Source organism: Amblyraja radiata, chromosome 11 (genome assembly GCF_010909765.2).
Source record: "Amblyraja radiata isolate CabotCenter1 chromosome 11, sAmbRad1.1.pri, whole genome shotgun sequence".
NCBI classification, from domain to species: Eukaryota; Metazoa; Chordata; class Chondrichthyes; order Rajiformes; family Rajidae; genus Amblyraja; species Amblyraja radiata.
In genome coordinates, this window is record NC_045966.1 from 28,776,495 (window position 1) to 28,801,655 (window position 25,161).

Below are 25,161 nucleotides of genomic sequence, written 5' to 3' on the forward strand. Positions count from 1 at the left end.
TGGAGGCAGAGAAGAATTTGTTCAATGTGAGAATGAGGTCAGCCAGAGGAAAGAGGGTCCTAGTGGAAGGTGATTAGTTAACCCACTGTTCATTGAGAGGTGAATTGAACCTCGGCAAAGCAGAAGTCAGTTCATCAAACAAAACTTGATAGTATTGTGCTGGTCCTTAGTAACTTTACTAGCTCATACTTTTCAGCCAGCTCTCTTCTAAACCAATGCAAAATTAACTCTTTTTTTTTCCTTTCCTATTCTGTTTTACATTTTGATCTAGTATCTCAGCAATGCACTCATATTTGCCTTGGCCAACCCCTTTGGCAAAGCATTCCATGTGCTAATAATTATTGCTGTAAAGAAAATTCCTTTAACTCAGTCCAGAAAATTTCAAAGGGGTAAACTGAACAAAAATCTGCTCAGCCTTCTAAAGGACAACTCTCAAAAGTATTTGTTATGGGTGAATTACATTGTTGCATGATAAGGTTTAGGTCCACCCCTCAACTGAAGCCAAACCTTCTCATGCTAATAACTGATGGATAAGTTCCACCTGGCTCAGTATGACATATTGATCCATCTCCAGATTGGGGCTCTCCTTCACAAAACTGTTCATTCAGACACTATCAACATTTTGTTCTTGATAACCCCTAGTATTTGAAAGGATCAGTAGCCTAAGATAGGGAAATCATGAGGGTGGTTAGAACATGCCACAGTCCCTGTTCCCCCACTGCAACTGTGCACATGCCTGCATGCATGTGTGTGTGTGTGTGAACATGCACATGCATATGCACATATGCACATGCACACGTAACGCACATGCACACCTGTGATTGTGCAGTCAGTAAAGAGTGAGTTCTGCTGAAGCAGGAATACAGGAATTAGCCTCCCTTCTCAATTGCGGCATGGTTTATCAGGCTGAATCGTCCAAGTTTGTAATCATTAAGGTGAGCCAAGATGTCATGAACTTAGGCAATGTTGCATTGCATGCCCAAGGTAGCTATGTAATAGTTTTTGTTTGCTTTTTTAATCCAAGTAGTAGTTTGGAGATCATTAAAACTGCGGCACAATGTAGATTTACCGTCCGCTTGTTTGAAATGCACATCCATTTTATCGTTTGAAAATCTAGTTTGTGAAGGAAAGAGGTTATTATGATCTCCATAAAGCGTGGCATAGAATGGAAATTCAGACATGGTTATGCCAATTTTTGAGCTCTCAAGAGCAACACTGCAATTAATTATAATACCTTCTTCCTAGTTTACTTTAAAAGTTCGCGAGTACAGGGGAAAATACTGGTTTTGTTTTTAAATTAAACTTTCCACGCTGATGTTGGCAAAAGGATTTTCCTGCATTTCCTGACAACTGACGACCAAGGGAAGCCCAGCTATATTCTTGGTCATGTGGAGATCATGAACCACTAGGGTGTGCTTCAACTAGGCCAGGATGCAGCTGGTGCCATTGTTTCCTCATCTGAGTTCTGTTAGAGAACTATCAAACTTCCTCTTCATTAAAATGCTTGCTGTATTAGCTATATTTCTTGTTTTGATCTTGGACGTTCAAAGCGCAGATTGTTTATGTCCTGGCAACAAGAAAGAAAACATAGCAAGGCATTTCCTTTTTAATATGCGTAATTCATTATCCGTCTATACAGTTATGCAAACTTTAAATCCTCCCTTGTCAGGGACAGACACTTAAAATTATTATTCTCTTTGTTGCCACAATCGGAACTTTTCTTGTCAGATCACTTTGTGTCCTCCATGTGTTAGACAATCCATGCTGATATAGGCCAATAACAAGTCCCAAAACTTTCTCTGCATTTCTTTGCGATCGTTAAAGTCATTTCCTCACTGACTCTTGAATATTCTCTCTCAATAAACTCAAATAAAATTCTTCATTCTTTTAAACTTCTTTTGCCTCAAATGGGTCCTTCGATTTTTCCTCTTCTGAACATACGTTGGAGCAGCAGTAGGCCAATCTGTTCCTCAAGTTTGCTTGCCTTTTAATAAGGTTAGGGCTGGCTGAAGCAACTTCAGTTTAGTTTAGAGGTACAGTATGGAATTAAGCCCTTCGGCCCACCGAGTCCACGTCGGCCATCTATCACCCATTCACACTAGTTGTAAGTTGTCCCACTTTCTCATCCACTTCCTACACTCTTGCGGCAATTTTTTGAGGCTAATTAACCTACAAACCCCCATGTGTTTGGTATGTTGGCAACCATTCCACCCTGGAGAGATTTTGTCAGTGTAATGACCTATGAGCCAATTGGAGGGCCAACTTTCAAAATGGCCAACATCATTAGTTAAAGAAACAACTTTATTTTTTAATTATGAAATGGAACATAAATTATGAGGAATTCGTTTCAAGATAATCAACAATTTATTCAGGCCATTTAAAGTTATTGAACAAGGCAATAGACATTTATAACATTTATTGTTTGGATATATTTGTGAATATTGAGGATTACCACAGGTTTATCCTGGGTTACGGATGCCTGACTAATAGACAGCCCAACATTGGATTAGCTCCCATAATATTATTAAATTCATGTCCAATGTAGGTCCATATGTTTATTCCTACAAATGCCACCTTCTCTCCACTTTTAATAGTTTTTTTTACAGTCTTATACGATTGACAATTGACGAGATTGACAGATTCTTGATTAGTACGGGTGTCAAGGGTTATGGGGCGAAGGCAGGAGAATGGGGTTGAGAGGGGAAGATGGATCAGCCACGATTGAAAAGTGGAACAGATTCAATGGGCCAAATGGCCTAACTCTGCCCCTATGATTTATGAAGTTATAAACTTTTGATGCCATCCATTACAAAACTGTAGAGGTATAGTTACCGTATTGAATGATTTTTGTGTATTTTCCAACTTACAGGTAAAGTTGGCTTATGAATAACTGTAAAAATGGAAACCCATCCATTAATGGGTGACACCTTGTACTATGTTCTTCCTTTGTTTAATGGGAATTAGAGATAATCCAGGGAATTATAGGCTGTTGAGGCCAAATTCCCTGTCTTCCTACAACCATGACAAACATTGAAAAGAGGTCATGTGTAATCCTTGAATACAGGCAGGAATGACATGTTCTGTGTGAGCTTTTGCAGATATGACTAGCAATCACTATATTATTTAATAGGCTGCGAATATTCTTCAGAAATGGCTTACTTGTAGAAGACACAGGGTTGTGGTGGAAGGTGTTATTCTGGCTGGAGGTCTGTGACCAGTCGAATTGTGCAGAGGTCTGTGCTGGGACTTTCAAAGCTTGTGATGTATTCAAATAACTTGAACGTAGATGTAGCTGGACTGGTTAGCAAGTTTGCAGGTTGCTGGAGTTGTGGAGAATGAGGAAGGCTGCAGCAGGATATAGATCAGCTACAGAAATAGGTGGAGAGATGCAGATAGAGTTTATTCTGATTGTGAGGTATTGCACTTTGGAAGATTAAAAATAATGGAAAGATATACTGTATTGCACTTAGGGAGGTTGAAAATAAGGGAAAGATAAGGGTTCATAGCAAGACCCTTAGCAGCATTAATGTGGAGAAAGATCTTGGGGTCCTGGTCCATACCTCCCTGAAAGTGGCAACACAAGTAGATAGACTTGTAAGTAAGGCATACAGTATTGTATGCACACCTTCATTGGTCAGGACTTTGAGTATATGTCAGGAAGTCATGATGCAGGCTGTGGCTGAGCCATATTTTGAAGTATTGCAAAGAGTTCTGGTGTCCCCATAATAGGAAGTATGTGGAGGCTTTGGAGAGGGTGCAGAAGAAGTTTACCAGATTGTTGCCTGGATTTGATGTTATTAGCTACGAGCAAAAGTTTGACGAACTTGGATTGTTTTCTCTCAAATGGCTGAGGTTAAGGGGAGACCTGATAGAGGTATATAAAATTATGAGAGGCATAGATAGGGTAGACAATCTGAACCTTTATCCCAAGTGAAAAATGTCAAAGACTAGAGGGCATACATTAAGTTGAGAGGACAAGATTTAAGGAGATGTGCAGGGCAAGTTTTTATACTGAGGTGTCTGGAACATGCTGCCAGAGTTGGTGGTGGAAGCAGATGCGATAGTGGTGTTTAAGAGATTTTTATATAGGCACTTGGATATGCAATAAATGGAGGGATATGGAACATGTGCAGGCAGATGAGAGTATTTTTACCTTGCAATCATACTCAGCATGAAATTATGGGCTGCAGGGCCTGTTCCTGTACTATACTTTTCTATGTTCTGTGTTCATTAAAAATACAATATCTCATGGCTTTATGGTACTCAGAAGACTTGATACAGTGCCAAGAAGCAATTGTTTCTCTGCTATTGCTTAAAAACAAGACCAAGTGAGTCACTTGAAACATAAATAAAGAGAATTACTTTAATGTGGTTAGAATAAATCTAAGTAAACCTTTGTAACCAATGGCCGTAATTACATGACCTTACAATGTGTAGCTTTCCTGCGATTAAACGGTAAAAGTAATTACTGAGAAATTATATCTAAAAGCAGTAGCTATTGGTCCATAGCATTTAAATATAGCTAATAATCTAAAGCACACCCACAAACCATTTAAATTGATTGTGAGAATACAGTGTACCTTTCATTTGATCACAAAATAATCATGGCTTTTAGATCAAGATGGAAAAGTTAAGGATAGTATTTCAGCAGTTATCAAAAACAGGTATAATGGCAGGTATAGTGAGAACAGCATACTGTAGGAATTTATGTAGACAATTCCAAAATAAAATGATCCTATATGGTGAAATCGGAGCAGATCTTTCCATATAAAGTAGAGGTGTACAGAAACTTTTGCAGGGGGTACTGAATCTCTGGAATTCTCTGTCCCAGAAAGTGGTGGGGGTCAGATTGTAGGATAAATATTTGTAAAATCAGGGACTTTTGGTTATGGAAAGCTGGCAAAGAAGAGTTGAGTCCAGCGTAGACAGCATTGATCATAGGTTTATGGTGAGCGGCGCAAGATTTAATAGGAACCTTAAGGACCACTATTTCACTCAGAGGGTGGCGGGTATATGGAACAAGCTGCCAAACGATACAGTTAAGGCGGTTACTATTTACACAAAACACCAGTTAAATGACACTTAGATGGGTACATGGATCGGAAAGGTTGAGGGATAAGGACCAAACACATGCAAATGAGACTCACTTAGATGGGGCGTCTTGGTTGGCATGGACAAAGGGCCTATTTCCATGTTGTATGACTCAATGATTCTATTAGTCGATATTGAATTATAGTACAGGCTTGAGGAGCCTGATTGAAAAGACGTGTTCAAATTCCAAAATTATTTTGTCACAGTAAAAACGGAAAAGCTGTTTCTGCTGGCAGAAGGGTTGATAATCTGAGGAAACAAATTATGAGTAACTGGCAAAAAATGAAAGACAGCATAAGGAAACATTTTCTTTTGCAGAAAGTTGTTTTGATCTGGAATGCACTGCTTGAAGGGTGGCAAAAGCAAATTCAAAAATAACTTTCAATAGTCATTTCGGATTTAGACGAAAACAAATTACAGGCAATGTGGAAGGAGCAGGGGACTGGAACCAATTAGATGGTGCTATCAAAACACTACCATCAGCTCATATGGACCCCTTCTGTGCGACATCATTCAGAGATGCTCATGATTCCTTCAGTGTCCATCTTGTACTAAAAAACAATACGAGAAGTATAAACAAATTAATCTTTTATTACTCTTTGGAATAATATCATTTAATATTATACAATAAATATTAGCAGTATTAATTCTAAAGCGGTAATTTACAAATAATATATATTTTTTCTTGCTTCTCTAGTGTACATATAAAGTAATACAAGCACTTTTTGTGCTGTTCTTATTGTAGAGGTGGTTTGGAAGATACCAAAGTTGCATTTGGAGAGATAAATGGTCCACATTACCCATTTCTACAGCCAGAGAACTGCCAGTGCTAATGGCTGGAACATTTTCCAGCTGGACCAATGTTTTGCATGTCACATGGAAGATTTTTGATGTTTTTACTGCAAATTTTACGAGCGAATTTCAACTCGCTTGATTTCAACTGCAGACCCATAGAATTGCAACAAGCTTCCCAAAGCTCACATGACTTTTAGCACATGCTGTACACATGCATGATATCAATCTGCCTGCAACATTTCTACCGCTGCCATCTGAAATTGGATCACTTTATACAGCTTAAGGGTCATTTCCAGGGAGAAGCTATCCATAGAGCTGCATTCATAGCAGCTGTGCTGCTGAAATGGCTATTCCACTCATTTTCACTTGGACCCATAACATGTTATGTAGGTGTTGTGAAGAGGCTGCCAGGGTGTAAGTGGACAAGAATCCAAACTGCAAAATGATACTTTGAGCGAGCTGCAGGGTTATTGCTCCTGTGTCTTTCTTTTCAGTGGTAGTCCTGCTGAGTTTGGGACATGAAGGAGGAAGCTCACAGTTACGTTATCATGTAGGGGTAGGAGGGCACTGCCTATGGACTGTATTCCCAAGGGTATACTTGGAACCATGTTTGCATCTCCCGTATCCCGTGGTGAAATGTATCCTAGAGCTAAGGGCTTTGAAGCTAAGACCTCTGGATTCACGATTCACGGCCAGGCTGTCCAAAGGGCTGAACACTTGCTTGAGCGCATCCGGCATGAAAAGGAAGAGCAGGCTGGTAGAGGAGGAGCAAACCCAAAGAGAAGACCTGTCCAAAAGCCTGGATAGTCTCCTGAGCCTACATACGCAGGCAGAAATATAGTATCTGGCAAAGAGAGCACATCTCAAAACAGAGAATATACACAAAATGCTGGAGTAACTCAGCAGGACAGGCAGCATCTCTGGGGAGAAGGAATGGGTGATGTTTCGGGTCGAGACCCAAAACGTCACCCATTCCTATCCAGAGATGCTGCCTGTCCCGCTGAGTTTGTCCATGATTTTGTGTCTATCTTTGGTTTAAACCAGCATCTGCAGTTCCTTCCTTCAACATGTCAAAACAGCATGGCTTTGGGATTCCATGTCCACTGTCTCACTAGGTTTATTAGATATCACCTACACTTGTTTAACCGAACCAAGGTTTCCATCCATCCTTGCTACAAGCATGAGAAATGAGAGCAGAACATGTCCCAGGCAAATGCACCAATTTCCTCAGCCACTCATAGAAATGAGAGAATGCAACATAAACCATGCCACTTTCTTACATTGTCAATATCTCTCTTCGTGTTCATGGCACAGAGTACCAATTTTTCTAATTTGATTACGGTCAGCTGAGATGTGTGTGTATACCGATGCAGTGTCTGTTAGGGTATTGGCAAGCCATTGTGTATTTTTATTCAGCAATTTGATTTTGATGGATAAAAGTGCTAACTTTGGCTTTGAACCTCTTCAAGCATTGCTCCAGGCACTAATCGTCTTTAATTTCTTCTCTCAATAACACTTAATTTTGATTCGTAATGATTGCCGGGTAACCCTAGGATATGCACTTTCCTTCACCACTCAATCACATTGATGAAATGATTGAATTTAGTATCTGTGAAATTTCAAGCACATTTCCTGCCCATTTCAACATCCCATTCAGCATCACTTCTCTACAATGTCTTCAGCGTTTGCTTTCAATGTTTGCTAATATCAAGTACTGCAGGATCAGTTACGCAGGAATACAGCATAGCTTTACCAACAAGTGTTTATTGGGTAGATCACTGTAAACAGTCATGCACTGACAATGCAAACACACAGATGTGCAAAGTTCAGGATCACGAGCCACATGCCGCAGGTTCCAGGATAAATAGCCACGGGTTTCCTCAAAATACCAGCTCATTGACTATCAGAGCAAAGAATTCTTAGCCCATGACCCTTACATGGGGAAAATGTTGTATCTCCCTAATATGGAAATCAACCTTGCCTTGTCTTGTATTGCAAGCTGTAATAATTCTTTATATTCCAATTCTTTATTGTAAGGATCTGTGAAAGTTTGTTGATGAAGAAATAGTTTATCTTCCCTGCATAATGAGTAAAAACATATCTACTTACTTCCACAGAAAATGGGACTCTAATTGATGAATGGAGATACATAATATTGCTATCAAGGGCTTTGAGAAATATTAACACAGTCTTCATTGGTTGATGAGCACAAAATCATATCAGGAAAGAACAGCTTGTCAGCAATTACTGCCTCGAGCTGATATGAAATGGGAATTCTCCTCTTAATTAAGGTTGCATATCCTGAAGAGAGATTAAATTCCAAGTCTGTGTGTAATAAGAGTGGGTAATTTGGGTGGCACAGTGGCCTAGCGGTGAAGTTGCTGCCTTACATCGTCAGAAACCTGGGATCGATCCTGAATACGGGTGCTGTCTGTACGGAATTTGTACATTCTTCCTGTGATCACGTTTTCTCTGGATGCTCCTGTTTCCCCCCACGCTCCACAGATGAACAGGTTTGAAGGTTAATTGGCTTCGACAAACTATCGCTAGTGAGTAGGAGGGTGCTAGTGTACGGGGTGATCGCTGGTCCGTGGGGACTCGGTGGCCCGATGGTCCTGTTTCCGTGCTGTATCTCTAAAATCTAAAAGAAAAGTTAAGAAGCGGATATATTTTTTACCATATCATTCCATACCATCACATCATCTCCCTTGGCACCTTTTAATCCAACACAATGTCTTTCGGGTGCTGAAAGCCACCTGGCTCGTTTGCCCCATAACAGCTGAGCTGCAGCAATCTATTCAGGCCCCCATACACTCAACCAGCTACAGGTTGCTCAATGGTCCCCACATAGCAACAACAATTTTCCATCTGCTTTGCTGAGACCTGGAAGAGATCACCTTATATGGATTTTAAAGGACAGCCTTATTGGAATGTAACCATTGATCAACCAGTGGGAGAAGGGGGGAAATGAATGGAAGACAATTATAGTGTTGGGGATTGCAACATCATGTTATTTTACAATTGGCATTTCCTCAGCGGGCCCTTAATCCTTGTTTATATGCCAATGATGTAAAGATTTGCTAAGATAGCTTCAATCAGACCTGTCTCACCAGTCTTGGCGAACTGCATGCAGTTCTGGACGCCCCTATCACAGGAAGGATGTGGAGGCTTTTGGATTAGGGGATATAAACTACCGGGAGAGGTCGGACAGACTTGGATTGTTTTCTCTGGAACATTGGAGGTTACAGGAGACCTGAACGAAATACATAAAATTATGAAAGGCATACATGGAGTAGACAGTCAGAATATTTTTCCCAAGATGGGAATAGCATAACTTTAAGGTGATAGGGGGAAAATTTAAAGATGTGTAGGGTAACATTTTACACAGAGGGTGATGAGTGCCTGGAATGCTCTGCCGGGAGTGGTGGTTGAGGCAAATATGATCGTAGCATTTAAGTGACCACTGGATAGGCAAATGCTGATATGCAGGGAGTGGAGGGATATGGATTATGTGCAGGCAGATAAGAGTTGGTCTTGTCATCATGTTCAGCACAGACATTGTGGGATGAAGGGCCTGTTCATGTGCTGTAATGTCCTATGGCCAACCAGCCGGAAGTAGGGTCCCATCTGAAATGTCGCCTGTCCATTTCCTCAACAGATGCTACCTGACCTGTTGAGTTCATTTAACACAAGGGTTCCCAACCATGGTCTAAATTTCGCCTACCCAGGGGATAAATTTGTTGATTCTGGATTCGCACATATTTTTTCTCATTGACTGACTGTGTTTGGTTCTGGTATACCGGTATCTGTTCATCATTATTTGTTCATAAATAAGTGAAATTACATTGTTATTAAACTATTAGTGCTATTAAAGTTGCCGGGAGTAAACGGGACGAAAAAGGTTGGGAACCCCTGCTCTGACATGTGTTTCGCTCAGGTTTTCAGCATTTGCAGCCTCTTGTGCTCTACTGCTTCAGTGATCTTTACAGAAGCTGCAATGTGTAACAGACTGTTATTGCAGCCAAGCTTTGTGTACGCTTTCAGAAAGCAAACTCAATGCTAGCATTTATTTCAAGACGGTTTGTATACAAAAACAGGGATGTAATGTTGAGGCTCTTTAAGCCACTGGTAAGGTCACATTTGGAATATTGTGAGGTGTTTTGCACACCATATCTGAGGAAGGATGTGCTGGCTCTGAAGAGGGTCCAGAGGAGGTTTACAAGAATGAGTAGGTTAACCTATGATGAGCATTTATCGGCGCTGGGCCTGCACTCGCTGGAGTTTAGAAGAATGAGGGGGTACCTCATTGAAACATACAGAATAGTGAAAGGCTTGTATAGAGTGGATGTAGAGAGGATGTTTCCACTAGTGGGAGAGTATAGGACTAGAGGTCATAGCCTCAGAATTAAAGGACGTTATTTTAGGAAGGAGATGAGGAGAAATATATTTGGTCCGAGGGTGGTGAATCTGTGGAATTCTTTGCCACAGAAGGCTGTGGAGGCCAAGTCAGTGGATATTTTTAAGGCAGAGATAGATAGATTCTTGATTAGTACAGGTGTCAGAGGTTATGGGGAGAAGGCAGGAGAATGGGGTTAGGAGGGAGAGATAGATCAGCCATGATTGAATGGTGGAGTAGAATGATGGGCCGAATGGCCTAATTCTACTCCTATACCTTGTAACCTTAATTTACAATGAACCGAGCAACTGAATTGCTATTTTACTTCGGAGTCACATGAGTGACTACGTGAAGAACCCCGCCAGGACGCATGCGTGTCATATCGTTTTCACGCTTGCGAAACGACAGGCGGGGTGGAGCGTTCCCTCGCAGCGGTAAGTTTGAAACCGCGACCTGCAGGTAAGTGACTTACTCTGCGGTAATTTTTTGTCACTGCGCTGTTTTTACACAGGGGGGGGAAGCTGGACAAAATAGTGTCCACAAGTGCTGCGAGTGAAGCTGGCTGGGGAGGACCGCAAAGTTGCGGGAGCCAGCAGCAGCTGAAGGCACAAGCCCCGTAAGTGGGATCAGCTGTGCCGACTTTTGGTCCCGCGCCGGCCAGAACACCACGGCCGGGCGGGAGACTATTCAGAATGGGGCCGACGACTTTGACAAGTCGAAACGGCAGGAGGCGGGGTGGAATGACGTTCCCCCGTAGCAACAGTTTAAACCAGGACCTGCAGGTAAGTGAAACTGCGGTCTTTATTCTCCCCATACTGTTTCACAGGTGGGGAAACATGGAGAGCTGTGCAAACAACGGCAGGCGGCACAGGAATCACCCGTAAGGGAACAGCTGTGCCCGACTTCGCTCCCGCACCGGCCAGATAAAACACCATGGCTGGGCGGGAGACTATACAGAACGGAGCCGTTGGCTTTGACAAGCCAAAACGGCAGGAGGAGGGGTGAAACATAGAAACATAGAAACATAGAAATTAGGTGCGGGAGTAGGCCATTCGGCCCTTCGAGCCTGCACCGCCATTCAATATGATCATGGCTGATCATCCAACTCAGTATCCCGTACCTGCCTTCTCTCCATACCCTCTGATCCCCTTAGCCACAAGGGCCACATCTAACTCCCTCTTAAATATAGCCAATGAACTGGCCTCGACTACCCTCTGTGGCAGAGAGTTCCAGAGATTCACCACTCTCTGTGTGAAAAAAGTTCTTCTCATCTCGGTTTTAAAGGATTTCCCCCTTATCCTTAAGCTGTGACCCCTTGTCCTGGACTTCCCCAACATCGGGAGCAATCTTCCTGCATCTAGCCTGTCCAACCCCTTAAGAATTTTATAAGTTTCTATAAGATCCCCTCTCAATCTCCTAAATTCTAGAGAGTATAAACCAAGTCTATCCAGTCTTTCTTCATAAGACAGCCCTGACATCCCAGGAATCAGTCTGGTGAACCTTCTCTGCACTCCCTCTAGGGCAATAATGTCCTTCCTCAGATTTGGAGACCAAAACTGTACGCAATACTCCAGGTGTGGTCTCACCAAGACCCTGTACAACTGCAGTAGAACCTCCCTGCTCCTATACTCAAATCCTTTTGCTATGAAAGCTAACATACCATTCGCTTTCTTCACTGCCTGCTGCACCTGCATGCCTACTTTCAATGACTGGTGTACCATGACACCCAGGTCTCGCTGCATCTCCCCTTTTCCTAGTCGGTGGAAGTACGTTCCCCCATAACGGCAAGTTTTAAGCTTGGACCTGCAGGTAAGTGATACTGCGGTCTTTATTGTTCCCATACTGTTCTACAGGTGGGGGAAACATGCACAAGGCAAAGAAGTCGACCAGAGCTGCGACAAAGCTGGCGGGGGAAGACCGCGGAGTTGCGGACGCCAGCAGCGGCCGGCGGCACAGGAATCACCCGTAAGGGAACAGCTGTGCCCGACTTCGCCCCCGCACCGGCCAGATTAAACACTGCGTCTGCGCGGGAAGGCAAGAAGAATACCAAAAGAGTCGTTGACTGATGAGTCCGACTTTGAGCAGCCGCGAGCGGCCGACGACTGTGAGCGCTGGAGCAGGTTGGAGCGGCTTATGGAGCAGAGCTCCAACATGACAGACTCCGGGAGATGGAGTCTAGTCACCGTGGGGATATAAAAAACACCCACAGCAGCACCTTACGTAGGGCTGCACAGTGCATCTCCCTCGTCAGAGGGGAGTACTGGGGGGTCAATTCTGGGCTGACCCTGAAGAGGGGTTTTGACGAACAAAACTACAAGTGTGCAGGGGGTGCAGGAAGGCAAAATCTACTGGTCATGGTGTCCAAATACATACAGCCAACCACGATGGACACCACTGCAAAAATACTTGGGACCAGGAAACTGCGTATCCCTGAATGTTCCAGTCATGGAAATAGCATCTGGAAACATGTCGGAGCAGGACTTAGGAAAGCCCTGGGGCTCATAAAGGCGACAACATTAAGGATCTCCTACAGCCAAAGACAGCACCCTTATGCACCCACCAGCAGAACAAGAGAAGCTGGTGAAAGCTAAAAGGCCGGTATACAGGACAGCGGTCTTTTAGACCATAGCCCAGACCGGCCTTCCTGGAAGATGCGCAAACCCCCAACCCAAAATCAAACCCAGACACCGGCGCCTCAACCTCCACGAAGACCACACAGAAGAAGCAAACTTCCACTGGTAACAATGGAGGTAGGTGGGTCTGGTCCCTTACAAATTATAGGAAGAGTGGATAATACACACATTGGTGGGAGATACACTCTTTTGGATACATGGTGTATATCAACTACAGACACTTATATCCTAAGCAGTATCCAGGGATATACCATTGAATTGTGCAAAAGGGGTAATGGGTAAACCCAACACGATTGGCTGGAATTTGTGTCTTATATCTTTACCAAAAACAAAATAGATGGTGACAGTCGCATCATCATCGAATTGGCCAAATTGAATACATTGTACTATATTTCAGTACACAATGGGAACTGGTAACTGCTAAAGAACTGATTTCCAAAGGCTACTCCATGGCTAGCATCGACCTAAAAGATGCTTACTATTCAGTGCCTACACAGACTGATCACAAACGTTATTTTAAAAAATTCAACGGGATGGGGCAGCTCTGGCAGTATAGAGCTCTACCAAATACATAATCATATGATCATACTAATTGTGGGCATAACTTTGGAGTTGGCCTAACTAGCTGTAACAGCCACCATACAATTGGGTGAAAACTGGGGTTATCATCCATCCAGTTAAATCTAAACTAACGACTTCCAACATAATGGATTATTTGGGGTTCACTATTGACAGCTCACATGTCGGTGACTTTACCAAAGGACAAGGCTACAGTCTTAACTGAGGCCTGCAACAACCCCACTGACATCAGTGAACCGTCTATCAGATTGGTAGCAAGGGTAATTGGCATATAGTGTCTGCCTTTCCAGCCACACAATTTGGACCTTTGTATTACCAAAAATCTACAAAGGGCAAAAATACAAACACTCAAAGTTAATACTGGTCATTTCGACAGACCAATAAGCCACCAATCAAAGCTTATGGAATTAAAATAGTGGAGGGATAACATTCGGCATTGTTCCAACCCTATCGTTATCAGCAAACCCTTAGTGGTGCTACAAACTGATGCCAGTGCGCTTGGTTGGGGTACTACCAATTTCCATCTCCATCTGTGGAGGTAGATGAAAGGCAGAGGAGGCATCATTATCACAGACACTGGGCATAAACTACCTGGAAATATGGGGTGCGTTCTATGGCCTAAAGTCATACTGCTCTGGGATAAATCACCAGCATGTTAGACTACAGAGTGACAATCTGACTAATATAATTTGGTAATGGTGTATCCAGAGAAATATTTGAATATCAGCTACTTACCTACCAGGTAATCCAAAATTCAGTGACAGACATCAGGTCACGCAAATTCAATAAAATAAGACTTAATCACCAGTTACCAAACTGTGTTTCTTGGGAACCAGACCCTGGGACAGCAGGGACAGCTGCCTTTCACTGCATTGAGGGGGCAATTGTTTATCTATGCATTCCCTCCTTTTCTGCACCATCAGTCGGGTATTACGAAAAATACAACAAGACTCAGCGTCTGTTAATTGGTAGTGCCGATTGGCCTACTTAACCATGGTTCCCTGTGATACTCGACATGGGTTTTAACCATGTATCACCATCCTGAAACAACCAGATTATTGGTTCATCCCGTAACAGGGGAACCCATCCATGTCAAATACAACAGACCTATCAATTTGTAGAGTCTAAAGAAACATCTACTGCAACTGGGACTGGCGGACCGAACATTGAACATTATCTCAGCGGGCCACAGACAGTCCACCAAAAAACTATATCTGGTATACATCAGGAAATGGGAGATATATTGTCACAGAAACAACATCACCTACATTTCGATGAACATAACGTCTGTTCTGGAATTCCTGGCAGGCTTCCATTATGATGAGAGTTAATGGCACTGTAACTCAGTGCCATTAACTGCGCCAGAAGTGCCCTTTCAACATATCTATGGCGAGGATCAGAGCGTCATTCTGTTGGGACTCACCCCTGGTAACCAAACTTATGAGGGGAATTTTTAATATCAATCCCCCAAGAACCAGGTACTCTCTAAAATGGGATATGAGTATTGCCCTAACGTTGCTAAGGAATTGGTCTCCAGCAACAGCTCTGTCCCTGCAAAGACTGACGCACAAAACAGTCATGCTGATGGCTTTGGTCACGGCACTAAGGGCACAGTCGTACATAAGTTAAGGCTGGACTATATGACTTCTTCAACAGGAATATAACGTTTCATATTACGAATTAGTCAAACAGAACAGACCGGGATCATCAGGCCTCAAAATAGAATTTAGGGATTACCCCACAGATATCGTCTCTGTATAATAAGACAATTATTGTTATATATGGAGAACACCAAAAACATCTGAGGCTATGAGATGGCACTACTAATCAGCCACAAACAACCCACAAAAAAGTGTCGGTTCAAACTATTTCCAGATGGCTGAAACAGGTTTTAACAACAGCTGGGGTGGATAATAACATATTCAAATCTTATTCCACCAGGGCTGCAGCTACATCGGCAGCTATGGAGTTGGATGTACCAATGAACCAAATCCTCGCGACAGCAGGATGGATCAGGGGAAAATGTTCCAACTATTCTACCACAAACCAGTAGTTAAACTGGAACTTTGCAGAGTCAATTTTAAGTTCTGTAATATAATTTCACCCCATAAATAGGGGCTATAATTTGTTGTTAACAATTTATCATGGATTTCAATGTTGGATTCATGCTTAAACATGTTAACACAGTTCCTCCCACAGTCAATTAAGGCAGATGTGATGCATGGACTCGTTTCCACGGCATGAAATCACAGAGCTTTGAAATCTTCATGTAGTCACTCACGTGACTCCGAAGTAAAATAGTAAGATTAAACGAGAACTTACCAGTTCGAAGTTTGATCGTTATTTTATGAGGAGTACGTTGAGGGAATACGTGCCCTCCGCTCCCACCCTTGATCATATACTCAACTGGTATTTTCTTCCCTAATCTTACTATGTTCAGTCATTACAGTTATCTGTGATTTCACACCGCTGCTTTGAAGAATGACACGCATGCGTCCTGGCGGGGTTCTTCACGTATTCCCTCAACGTACTCCTCATAAAATAACGATCAAACTTCGAACTGGTAAGTTCTCGTTTAATCTTACTATTCTTGTGCAATTACTTGTGTTCCCTGATCTCCCTCTTAATTTTCCTAATAGGGAGACCTGTTTTGCATGATAAAATATAGGCTTCTGGGTACTTAAAGTTTCAAAGGTTCAACGGTAATTTTTTTGTCACATGTACCAATTAAGGTATAGTGAAACTCAAATTACCATACAGCCATATTTTAAAAAAGCAACAAGACACACAACTACATAAAAGTTAACATAAACATCCACCACATTCCCCACATTCCTCACTGCGATGGAAGGCAATAAACTCCAATCTTCTTCCTCCTTATTCTCCCATGGTCTGGGCAGTCGAACCATCCGCAATCGGAGCGATCGGAGCTCCTGCAACCGGCGGTCGAAGCCCCTGGCAGGATGATCATAGCCCCCACGTTGGTGCGATCGAAGGTCCCGCGTCGGGCCGTCGAAGCTCCTGCGGCTTGGTGCTCCTGAAGTCGGTCTCTAACCAGGGACTGCAAACTCCACGATTTTAAAGTCCGCAGGCTCCTGCAGTTGGAACTCTGTGGTTGATCCCCGATAGGGATCGCGGGCTCAATGATGGTAAGTCCGCAGGCTCCCGCGGTTGGAGCCCCCGAAGTCCGTCTCCAGCAAAGGCCGCCAACTCCTCAATGTTAGGCCACAGTGCGGACGGAGAAAATTGCATCTCCATCAAGGTAAGACATTTTTAAAAGTTTCCCCCAACACCCCCACCCCCCACATGAAACAAACTAAAGAACACTAAAACATACATTTAACACATACTAAAAAAATCAACAAGGAAGCAAGGGACAAACAGACTGTTGGGGAGGCAGTCATTGCTGACGCCACACAATGTACATTACACCCAATCCATAACTCCAAGTCTTAGAGCAGTCCCAATACCTGAACCCCTGCTCCAACAGAAGCATTTTGATACAGTGAGCTTTGATGGTCAAATACCTTTCTTTTTTCCCTCCATTGCTTTTGAATAGTTGTAAGCCATTTAGCCCTTTGAACTTTCTACCATTCATGGATAGCTTGGTTGATCTGTGATTTAACTCTATCCATCAATGGACATACCCACACCTTTAATTTGTAGGATTTGATGGTTCACAATGAATCTTGGAGAAGAAGGCAGATATGCACACTCACTGCTAACCCTGCAATAGAAGTGGTAAGAGTCAACCATTGTATTAGGGTATGGAATCACATATAGACCTAAGTGAATTAAGACAGCAGATTTCCTTAATGAAGTACACAATTGAACTAGGTACATTGTTGCAGCTAACCAAAAGCTTCTTGGTTACTATTAATAATAGTAGCATATTTTTAGATTTATTAATTTACATTAATTTGATTCCTCCAACTATGGTGATAGAAACTCAGTGTACCACCGAATATATTAGAGTGAAACCTTAGGGTTCAGTTCTTATATTCTAAATATCATTTAGTAATATGGTCAAATAACAGATGAAGGTAGATTGAATGTTGCAAGCCATGGTCAATAATGACATTGTCCCATCTTCATAAGTAGTATTAATTCTGCAGCCTGAGGTTTGTGTTCAATACTTAAAATGAATAGATCTGATCACATGCAATCATCGAGAACGCAGATATTTTCTGGATTATGTGTTACTGCAAAGTGATCAAACGAATAGAATGAAATGACAATAGCATTACAAATGTTATTAGGCACATCAAGACAGTGAGGTTTGAAACTCTCCCCACCCGTCCACCCCCATGAACTTCATAAACATTCCAGTAGATTGCGGAAGTTTGCCAGTAAATCTGTATCTTGTATCATGTTTGAAAATGTATTAACAGGAATCCTGGATTGCCAAAGTTTATGATGCTTAATTTGAAGCAGTGTGTGTTGTTGCCAGCTGTCTACAATAAGAACCAATAATTTCCAGAGAGCTACTCCCAGTTCACTCCAGTCATTTATTTCAGACATTTAGAAAGGACATTATCCCCATTTTATGTAAAAAACAATGTTTCCACCTCTGGAGAAGTAAAGTCAGAACAGCAGATAGCAAGCAGCCGGGAGGAATTTCTGGGGCTTGCTTTTCTCCCCAATTACAGTCTTTGTGGATTCTGAAAGCTTATTTTGAGATTGCTTCAGATTCTACTCAATGTGTCAGCAACCAGTGGAGGAGCACATCACCGGAAAGGGGGCAATGTAAGTGCAGACACAGAGTGCTGACCTACAGCTGTGCAACTATTATTAGACACGTAGTTTTCCAATATAGTGTCTGTGCTAATAGACATAGATTGCCTCTCCTTCCAGAATCATTTATCTTTCAATATGTTCACTGAGATCCTAACACCTTTGGGTAGGTTTATCTGCTGGGATATGTCTGGTGAATGTTCAGAAGAAGGATGCTTAATTGAATTAAATAATCTTTGTCAAGTTATGATCTTTGTCAAGTTATGATGTAAAAGAATGGATCGGAGTGTAGAATTAGTCTGCCTGTCTTGACGTTTTCCTAAACCTTAAAGACTTTATGTCAGAATTGGTTTTATTTATTTTTTAAAGGTGCAACGTACATAAAATTGATTGGTAGGTCTTTAAAAATTTTGCCATTTCACCAACATTTCTCGGTGTATACTTTAAATAAAAGCTAGAGTGAAAAATTTGAGGACACTCCTGTGAAGAAGCTGCCTACCTCTGTGGTGGTAGACAGATGGTAGGGGGGAAAAAGTATATTTTTTAGATTCATTGCATATAAAGCATTTTGTTAGATTAAATAATCAACATCTCAGAGAGCGAATGAGAGTAAAAGATGCTATAATGTCGTCCGGGTAAATGAAAGAGGGTGTGACTCTGAATGCTTTACAGTCAATGGAAATCTGCTGAGATATAAAATTTTGGACTCCCGGTTCACCAGAAGTACATTTCATCTTCAAAAATTCTTCCTGAGCTTAGAAATGTATGTTGTCTTTGGCTGAATGGATTGGAATGAAGGTGGTATCTGCAACATTTGCCTGACCACAGAATTGTTGAAGGAAAACATTGAATATGATGAGTTCAGACATTGATTTAATCAGCATTTAAGGGAAGTGCTGCCAAGCTACATCATAAACCAGAAAGAAATTAACCATTTTTCTTTTCATTGTGAAAATGTTGCTGGTAATTCATTTGACATGGCCAAAATTGATGTACAGTTAAGATTTTTAATTTAAATTATATTATTTTGATGTACCATATTGTCACTGCATCAACCAACAGCATCCTGCTTCTGTTTTCTTTTTATTCCAGAGTGTGCTGGTTGTGGAGATGAAATCAAACATGGACAGTCACTACTAGCTTTGGAGAAGCAGTGGCATGTGAGCTGCTTCAAATGTCAGTCCTGTGGTGTTGTCCTTACAGGAGAATACATCAGCAAGTATGTATGATTCTTCAAGGATACATGTATGGAAAAGTGATCCAGACTCACTACTTAACTAAATGCCATCTATCCAAATTGGATGAACAGATTTCTACTCTATGATTAATTTGCACAATGCCTTAACTTCAGTTTGCCAATAGAAGAGCGTAGGTTTCCTCCGAGGTCTTTGATCTTAAAATATTATTTAAAATTCCGCATCTTTCAAGCGTTTGTTTGATATGTCTTTAGCCCTATTAAATGCTACATCCCTATTGAAAGCCAAAGAATGCTTCCTTAACCATTAATGGTTCAAATGTGTATTATTGTGTATCCCGACAGCGAAAACAATAGAAAGAGCAACATTTAGTCCTTTAATAACTTGGTTACTCAGATTACAATTCAATCTTGGAAACTAATGGGGAGATGGGTAGAAAAAATAGTACATTGCTGAGTGGCTTTCACCTATGCCTACCTCTGATTCATTGCAAAGCATCCTTCATTAAGATAGATCGCTAAAGTGAATCAAACATAATGCTTCTGGAATTCAAAATCCAATCTTGAATCTCATAGAGCAAGATTGAACTCCCATGATTTCATGATATTAAGAAAATCAAATGCTGAATTTTAGAAATGTATTGTCCTTCAGTAGTCAGCCATTTTACTCCACCTGTAATAATGAAGGCTAAAACTTCAACTTGTGATGCATTTCATTATGGCAGCAGGAAGATTGGAACTCCTTAGTTTATCACAGTTTTGACAACTACTGCACATTTCATAAAATATATGTAAGGGAGCCTTCATTTCAGCTTTTAATGATGACTTTTAAACTGCAAAACCAAAGGTCAGGTAATGACTTAACTCAGACGGGCCAAGAATAAATCCTATGACAATTTTTAAATGGAATTTCAATACATCTCACTTTTGATGAAATTAACCAACTCCAGAGATGAGAAATGTGTGATTATTTGCTAACCTTAAATTACTCAGTATCGATTTTCTTTCTCCTTCCAAGGGATGGCGTTCCTTACTGTGAAACGGATTACCATTCTCAATTTGGCATTAAGTGTGAGAGTTGTGATAGATATATCAGTGGAAGAGTATTAGAGGTAAGTGTCCTGTAACAAGAATGGATGGATTTTTAATGTACACATTGGAAATTATATTTCTGTTAGAATTGTATTCAGGTCTACAGGATTCATTCCTTTAATTACCACATTGTTCTGATGTAGTGATATCTATCAGATAATTTCAGGGGACTGATAAGTTCACAGAAAAACAAATATTCATAAGGTGAAATAGTTCAAGTAAACAGCAGTGACAGCAACAGGAGAGAATTTAAAATATTGCACCTCACTAACAGCCTCAGTATATTGTGTGCCAATTGTTAATAACTTGAACAACTGAGGTGTGCATTTTACTTTTAGAACAATAATTATAAAGATTATGAATGCTATAATAGTAAAGCAAAATATAAGATACAGGCACGCCCCGACTTACGTGATTGGTGACGTATGTAAACTTGCGCCTATGTAAGCCATTCTTTAGGCGCACTGACACCCACATAGTTTTCACGTTGGAGCACCCACATGGTCTCCAATCAGAGATCGCATGTGGTCTCCGCATCTGAGCTCCACATTGGTCTCCACATCTAAGCTTACACATGGTCTCCAAGTCTAAACTCCCCCCTGGTCTCCGCGTCAGAGCTCCCCAGTGGTTTTCGTGTCAGAACTCCCCCTGGTCTCCATGTTGGAATAGTAAATTTATGCATGCGCAGTAGCACTTCCGTTTCCAACTTACGTAACATCTGACATAGGGAAGGGTCCACGGGACGCAACCCTTGCATAGGTTAGGAACTGTCAGTACTGTTAATCTGGAATAAAAACTGGTAATACGTTCATCTATTCATTTCAAATATTCTCATAATGATGCAATGGCTTGTAAGTTTTTATATTCAACTGCTCATCTATTCTTTGTGTATATATTTAATTAATTTCCATGTGAAGTTTGTCAGAATTATAATATACTAATTGTGGGTATTATTTTGTGTTTAATAGTCAGCCTTTATAGATCAGGAGATAATGACATTCATAAAGCAAAATGCCATGCATAAATACTGCAGAGAATGGGACAAACACCAATTAGTGAAATCGTAAATGGCTTCAGGAAAATAATTTTTTTGATTTTGCTACAGATAATAACTGGAATCAAGTGTAACAAGGTCTAGTTTCATTCCCAGTCATAAAAATCTTTGCACTGTGAACCATTTGGGAGCATGGATTTTGCTTGGTGGTTTGAGAATTCAGTTCATGTTCAACTGTGCATTCAAATCAAAATCTACTGCAGTAATTCACCGTGTCTCATATTGAGTCTAGAAGTAATACATTGAGATTATTTTGTGGTTACTCCACATCAGAATGTTTCAACAATTTTGGAGGTTAGCTCTAATTATATTGTAAAATCAATTTATAGATTCACCACCATATTTAATCAAAATAGTGCTTCCCCCTTTTCTTACATAGATCAGTAATGTGATGTAAAACTTTCCTATTTTCTTCCATATAGTTAAACCCATTGTTCAATTTTAAGCTGGCATGGTTTGCCAAGACACCTCTGGTTCCCTTCTAAACGGTATGGTGGTGCAGCGGTAGAGTTGCTACATTACAGCGTTTGCAGCACCAGAGACCCGGGCTTGATCCCGACTATGGGTGTTGTCTGTACGGAGTTTGTACGTTCTCCCTGTGACTCACATGGGTTTTCGCCAAGATCTTTGGTTTCCTCCCACACTCCAAAGACGTACACGTATGTAGGTAAATTGACTTGGTATAAGCTTAAATTGCCCCTAATGCGTGTAGGATAGTTAACGTGCAGAGATCGCTGGTCAGTGCGGACTCAGTGGGCCGAAAGGCCTGTTTCCACGCTGCATCTCTAAACTGAACTAAACTAAACTAAACATGCAATTGGCAGTGCTTCTAAATAAATATGGCTACGTGGTCAGCTAAAGTTTTTAGATTGTGATGGCACTCAATGGCAGGTATAAAAAAATATATTTATTCTTTGCTTGCTATAGGTTCGGGAAATAAAGTATTGGATTGAGAAAAAGTACAGATTCAAAGAAGAATGGAAATGAGAGACAACCTTGTGCCTGCAATGCAGTTTTATGATGGGCTCATGTAATGACTTTTATAATTGATATAGTATAAATAGATATAGTAAAGTTATAAATGATTTATAACTGGTTAGGCTGCAGCTGGTGTATTATGAGAGGTTATAGATAAGATTCACCAGGATGGTGTCTGGGATGGAGCATTTCTGTTATGAGAGGAGACTGGAGAGGCTCTGTGTGTTTATCTTGGATCAAAGGAGGCTAAAGGGCTTGTCCCACTTGGGCGTCATTTGCACGCATCGTGCGTCGTGATGCGTAAATAATGTCGCGCAAATGACGCCCAAGTGGGACAGGCCCTTAAGGGTGAACCCGATAGATACACAATATTATTAGAAAATGTAGGCTGGGCAGGTAATAGGAAGATGTCAGAAATAAGAGGGCATGGATTTCATGCAAAGGATAAGAGGTTTGGTGGGGATCGGAGGAATAAATTTTTCTCGTCAAATCTGGTTAGAAAATGACATGCGTTGCTTGGGTGGATGAGGGAAATGGATGCTCTCACAACAAATACGTCGTATCTATGAAAGCTTGAATCGCTAAGGTGTTGAAGGCTGTGGGCCAAGTATTGGGTCAGCAAGGACATTATGGGCCAAAGGTTTTGTTTCTCTGTTGTATGACTCCATGAAAATTCCTAACTGAAGATGGCGGCGCGTCCAGACGCAGCGGCTTTGCGCTCCCAAGCCCGAGTTTACTCGGAGCAGCCCGATACCGAACGCGGCTGGAAAAACAAGGTAACTAAAATCCCCAGAACCCCTAGAACCCCTAGGAACCCTAGTAACCCCGGAAACCCCAGGAACCATAAGAAGAAACTCACCTACAGGACGAGGGAATCCAAGACCCGCATCGCAATCCCGACTGGTCGCACATGGAGCCGCTCGGAACTACTCAGCATCGGACGTGGCTGCGAGAAACTGGCGTGTGAGTACTACAGTACCCTTACCGTCCCGTCGGAGCTGGGCAGGAAAGCCCCTTGGATCACCACTCCGGAGGGCAGGAGACGGAGCAAGCGCCGGGAAAGGAAGCAGAAACGTGGAAGGCGAGCGGGGGTGCAGGACAGGCTACGGAGGGCTCCACAAAGACCATCGCTCCCAAGCGTCTTTCTGGCGAATGTCCGGTCACTCACCAACAAGATGGATGAGGTACGGCTCTGGATCAACATCCAGCGATCCCTGGAAGACTGCTGTGTGCTGATCTTCACAGAGACCTGGCTCAGCGCGCTGGTTCCCGATGGGGCTGTGGACCTGACCAACCGGTCACTGCATCGTGCTGATAGAACAAAGGACTCCGGTAAGAACAAGGGTGGTGGGCTCTGCATCTACATCAACAATGACTGGTGCACCAACCACACTGCAATAGAGAGCTACTGTTCCCCAGACCTGGAATACCTACTGCTTAAATGTAGACCGTTTTACCTACCTCGGGAGTTTACTGTGGTTATCATCATGGCCATATACATCCCACCACAGGCTAATGCTAACCTAGCACTAGCACAGCTGCACTCGGCCATCAGTAAGCAGCAGGATGCTCACCCCGACGGTGCCTTCATTGTTGCAGGGGACTTTAACCAGGTCGACCTACGTGCCACACTCCGCAAATTCCACCAGCATGTGCAGTGCCCTACCAGGGGCTCAAACACGTTGGATAAAGTGTACACCAACATCAAGGACGCATACAGAGCTCTCCCCTGCCCATCCCTGGGACAATCCGATCACCTCTCACTGTTTCTACTGCCTGCATACAGACCCCTCATCCGCAAGACCAAACCTCCAATAAGGACGGTCAAAATATGGCCCGAGGACGCCACCCTACAACTCCAGGACTGCTTTGATCGCACCGACTGGGACCTGTTTGCACAACAGGCTACCAGTGGCACAGAGGTAGACTTGGAGGAGTACACATCCACTGTGCTCTCCTACATCAACTGCTGTGTGGAGACTGTCACAGTGGACAAGCAAATAAAGATGTTCCCAAACCGGAAACCCTGGATGAACAAGGAGGTTCAGGATCTACTAAGGGCACGCAACAACGCCTTTAAATCCAGGGACACTTCTGCTTACAGTGCGGCCAGGGCGAACCTGAACAGAGGCATAAAAAAGGCCAAAGTCATCCACAGGCAAAGGGTAGAAGACCACTTCAATACCGCGGACACCAGAAGCATGTGGCAGGGTGTCAGGGACATCACTGACTACAAGAGCAGCCCCGCCTGCCCCCACGGTGATATCACACTGGCCAACGAACTAAACACCTTCTTTGCCCGGTTCGATACTGGCAACACCACCAGGTGTGGAATAACCCCGGCCATAGCGGAGGGACAGGCCTTAACACTGAGCACTCAGGAGGTACAGTGCGCTCTGCGTAGGATCAATCCACGCAAGGCTGCAGGCCCGGATGGTGTACTGGGAAGAGTATTAAAGGACTGTGCTGGACAGCTGGCGGAGGTATTCACGAGAATCTTCAATCTCTCTCTATCTCTGGCAACGGTCCCCAAGTGCCTGAAAACAGCCACCATAGTGCCGGTGCCGAAAAAGTCCAAAATCACCAACCTCAACGACTACCGGCCGGTTGCCCT

At 42.4% G+C, this 25,161-nt stretch overlaps 1 protein-coding gene across 13 annotated transcripts in view; it reads left to right on the plus strand.

The window, feature by feature from the left end:
• Positions 1-25,161, plus strand: part of ablim3 (actin binding LIM protein family member 3) — a 248,001-nt gene that overhangs the window by 116,829 nt on the left and 106,011 nt on the right. For all 13 annotated transcript variants that reach the window (XM_033029603.1, XM_033029602.1, XM_033029604.1 and 10 more), the window contains exons 5-6: positions 19,321-19,447; positions 20,442-20,535. In XM_033029603.1, the coding sequence (XP_032885494.1) occupies positions 19,321-19,447; positions 20,442-20,535 (221 nt within the window). The remainder of the gene's footprint in view (positions 1-19,320; positions 19,448-20,441; positions 20,536-25,161) is intronic.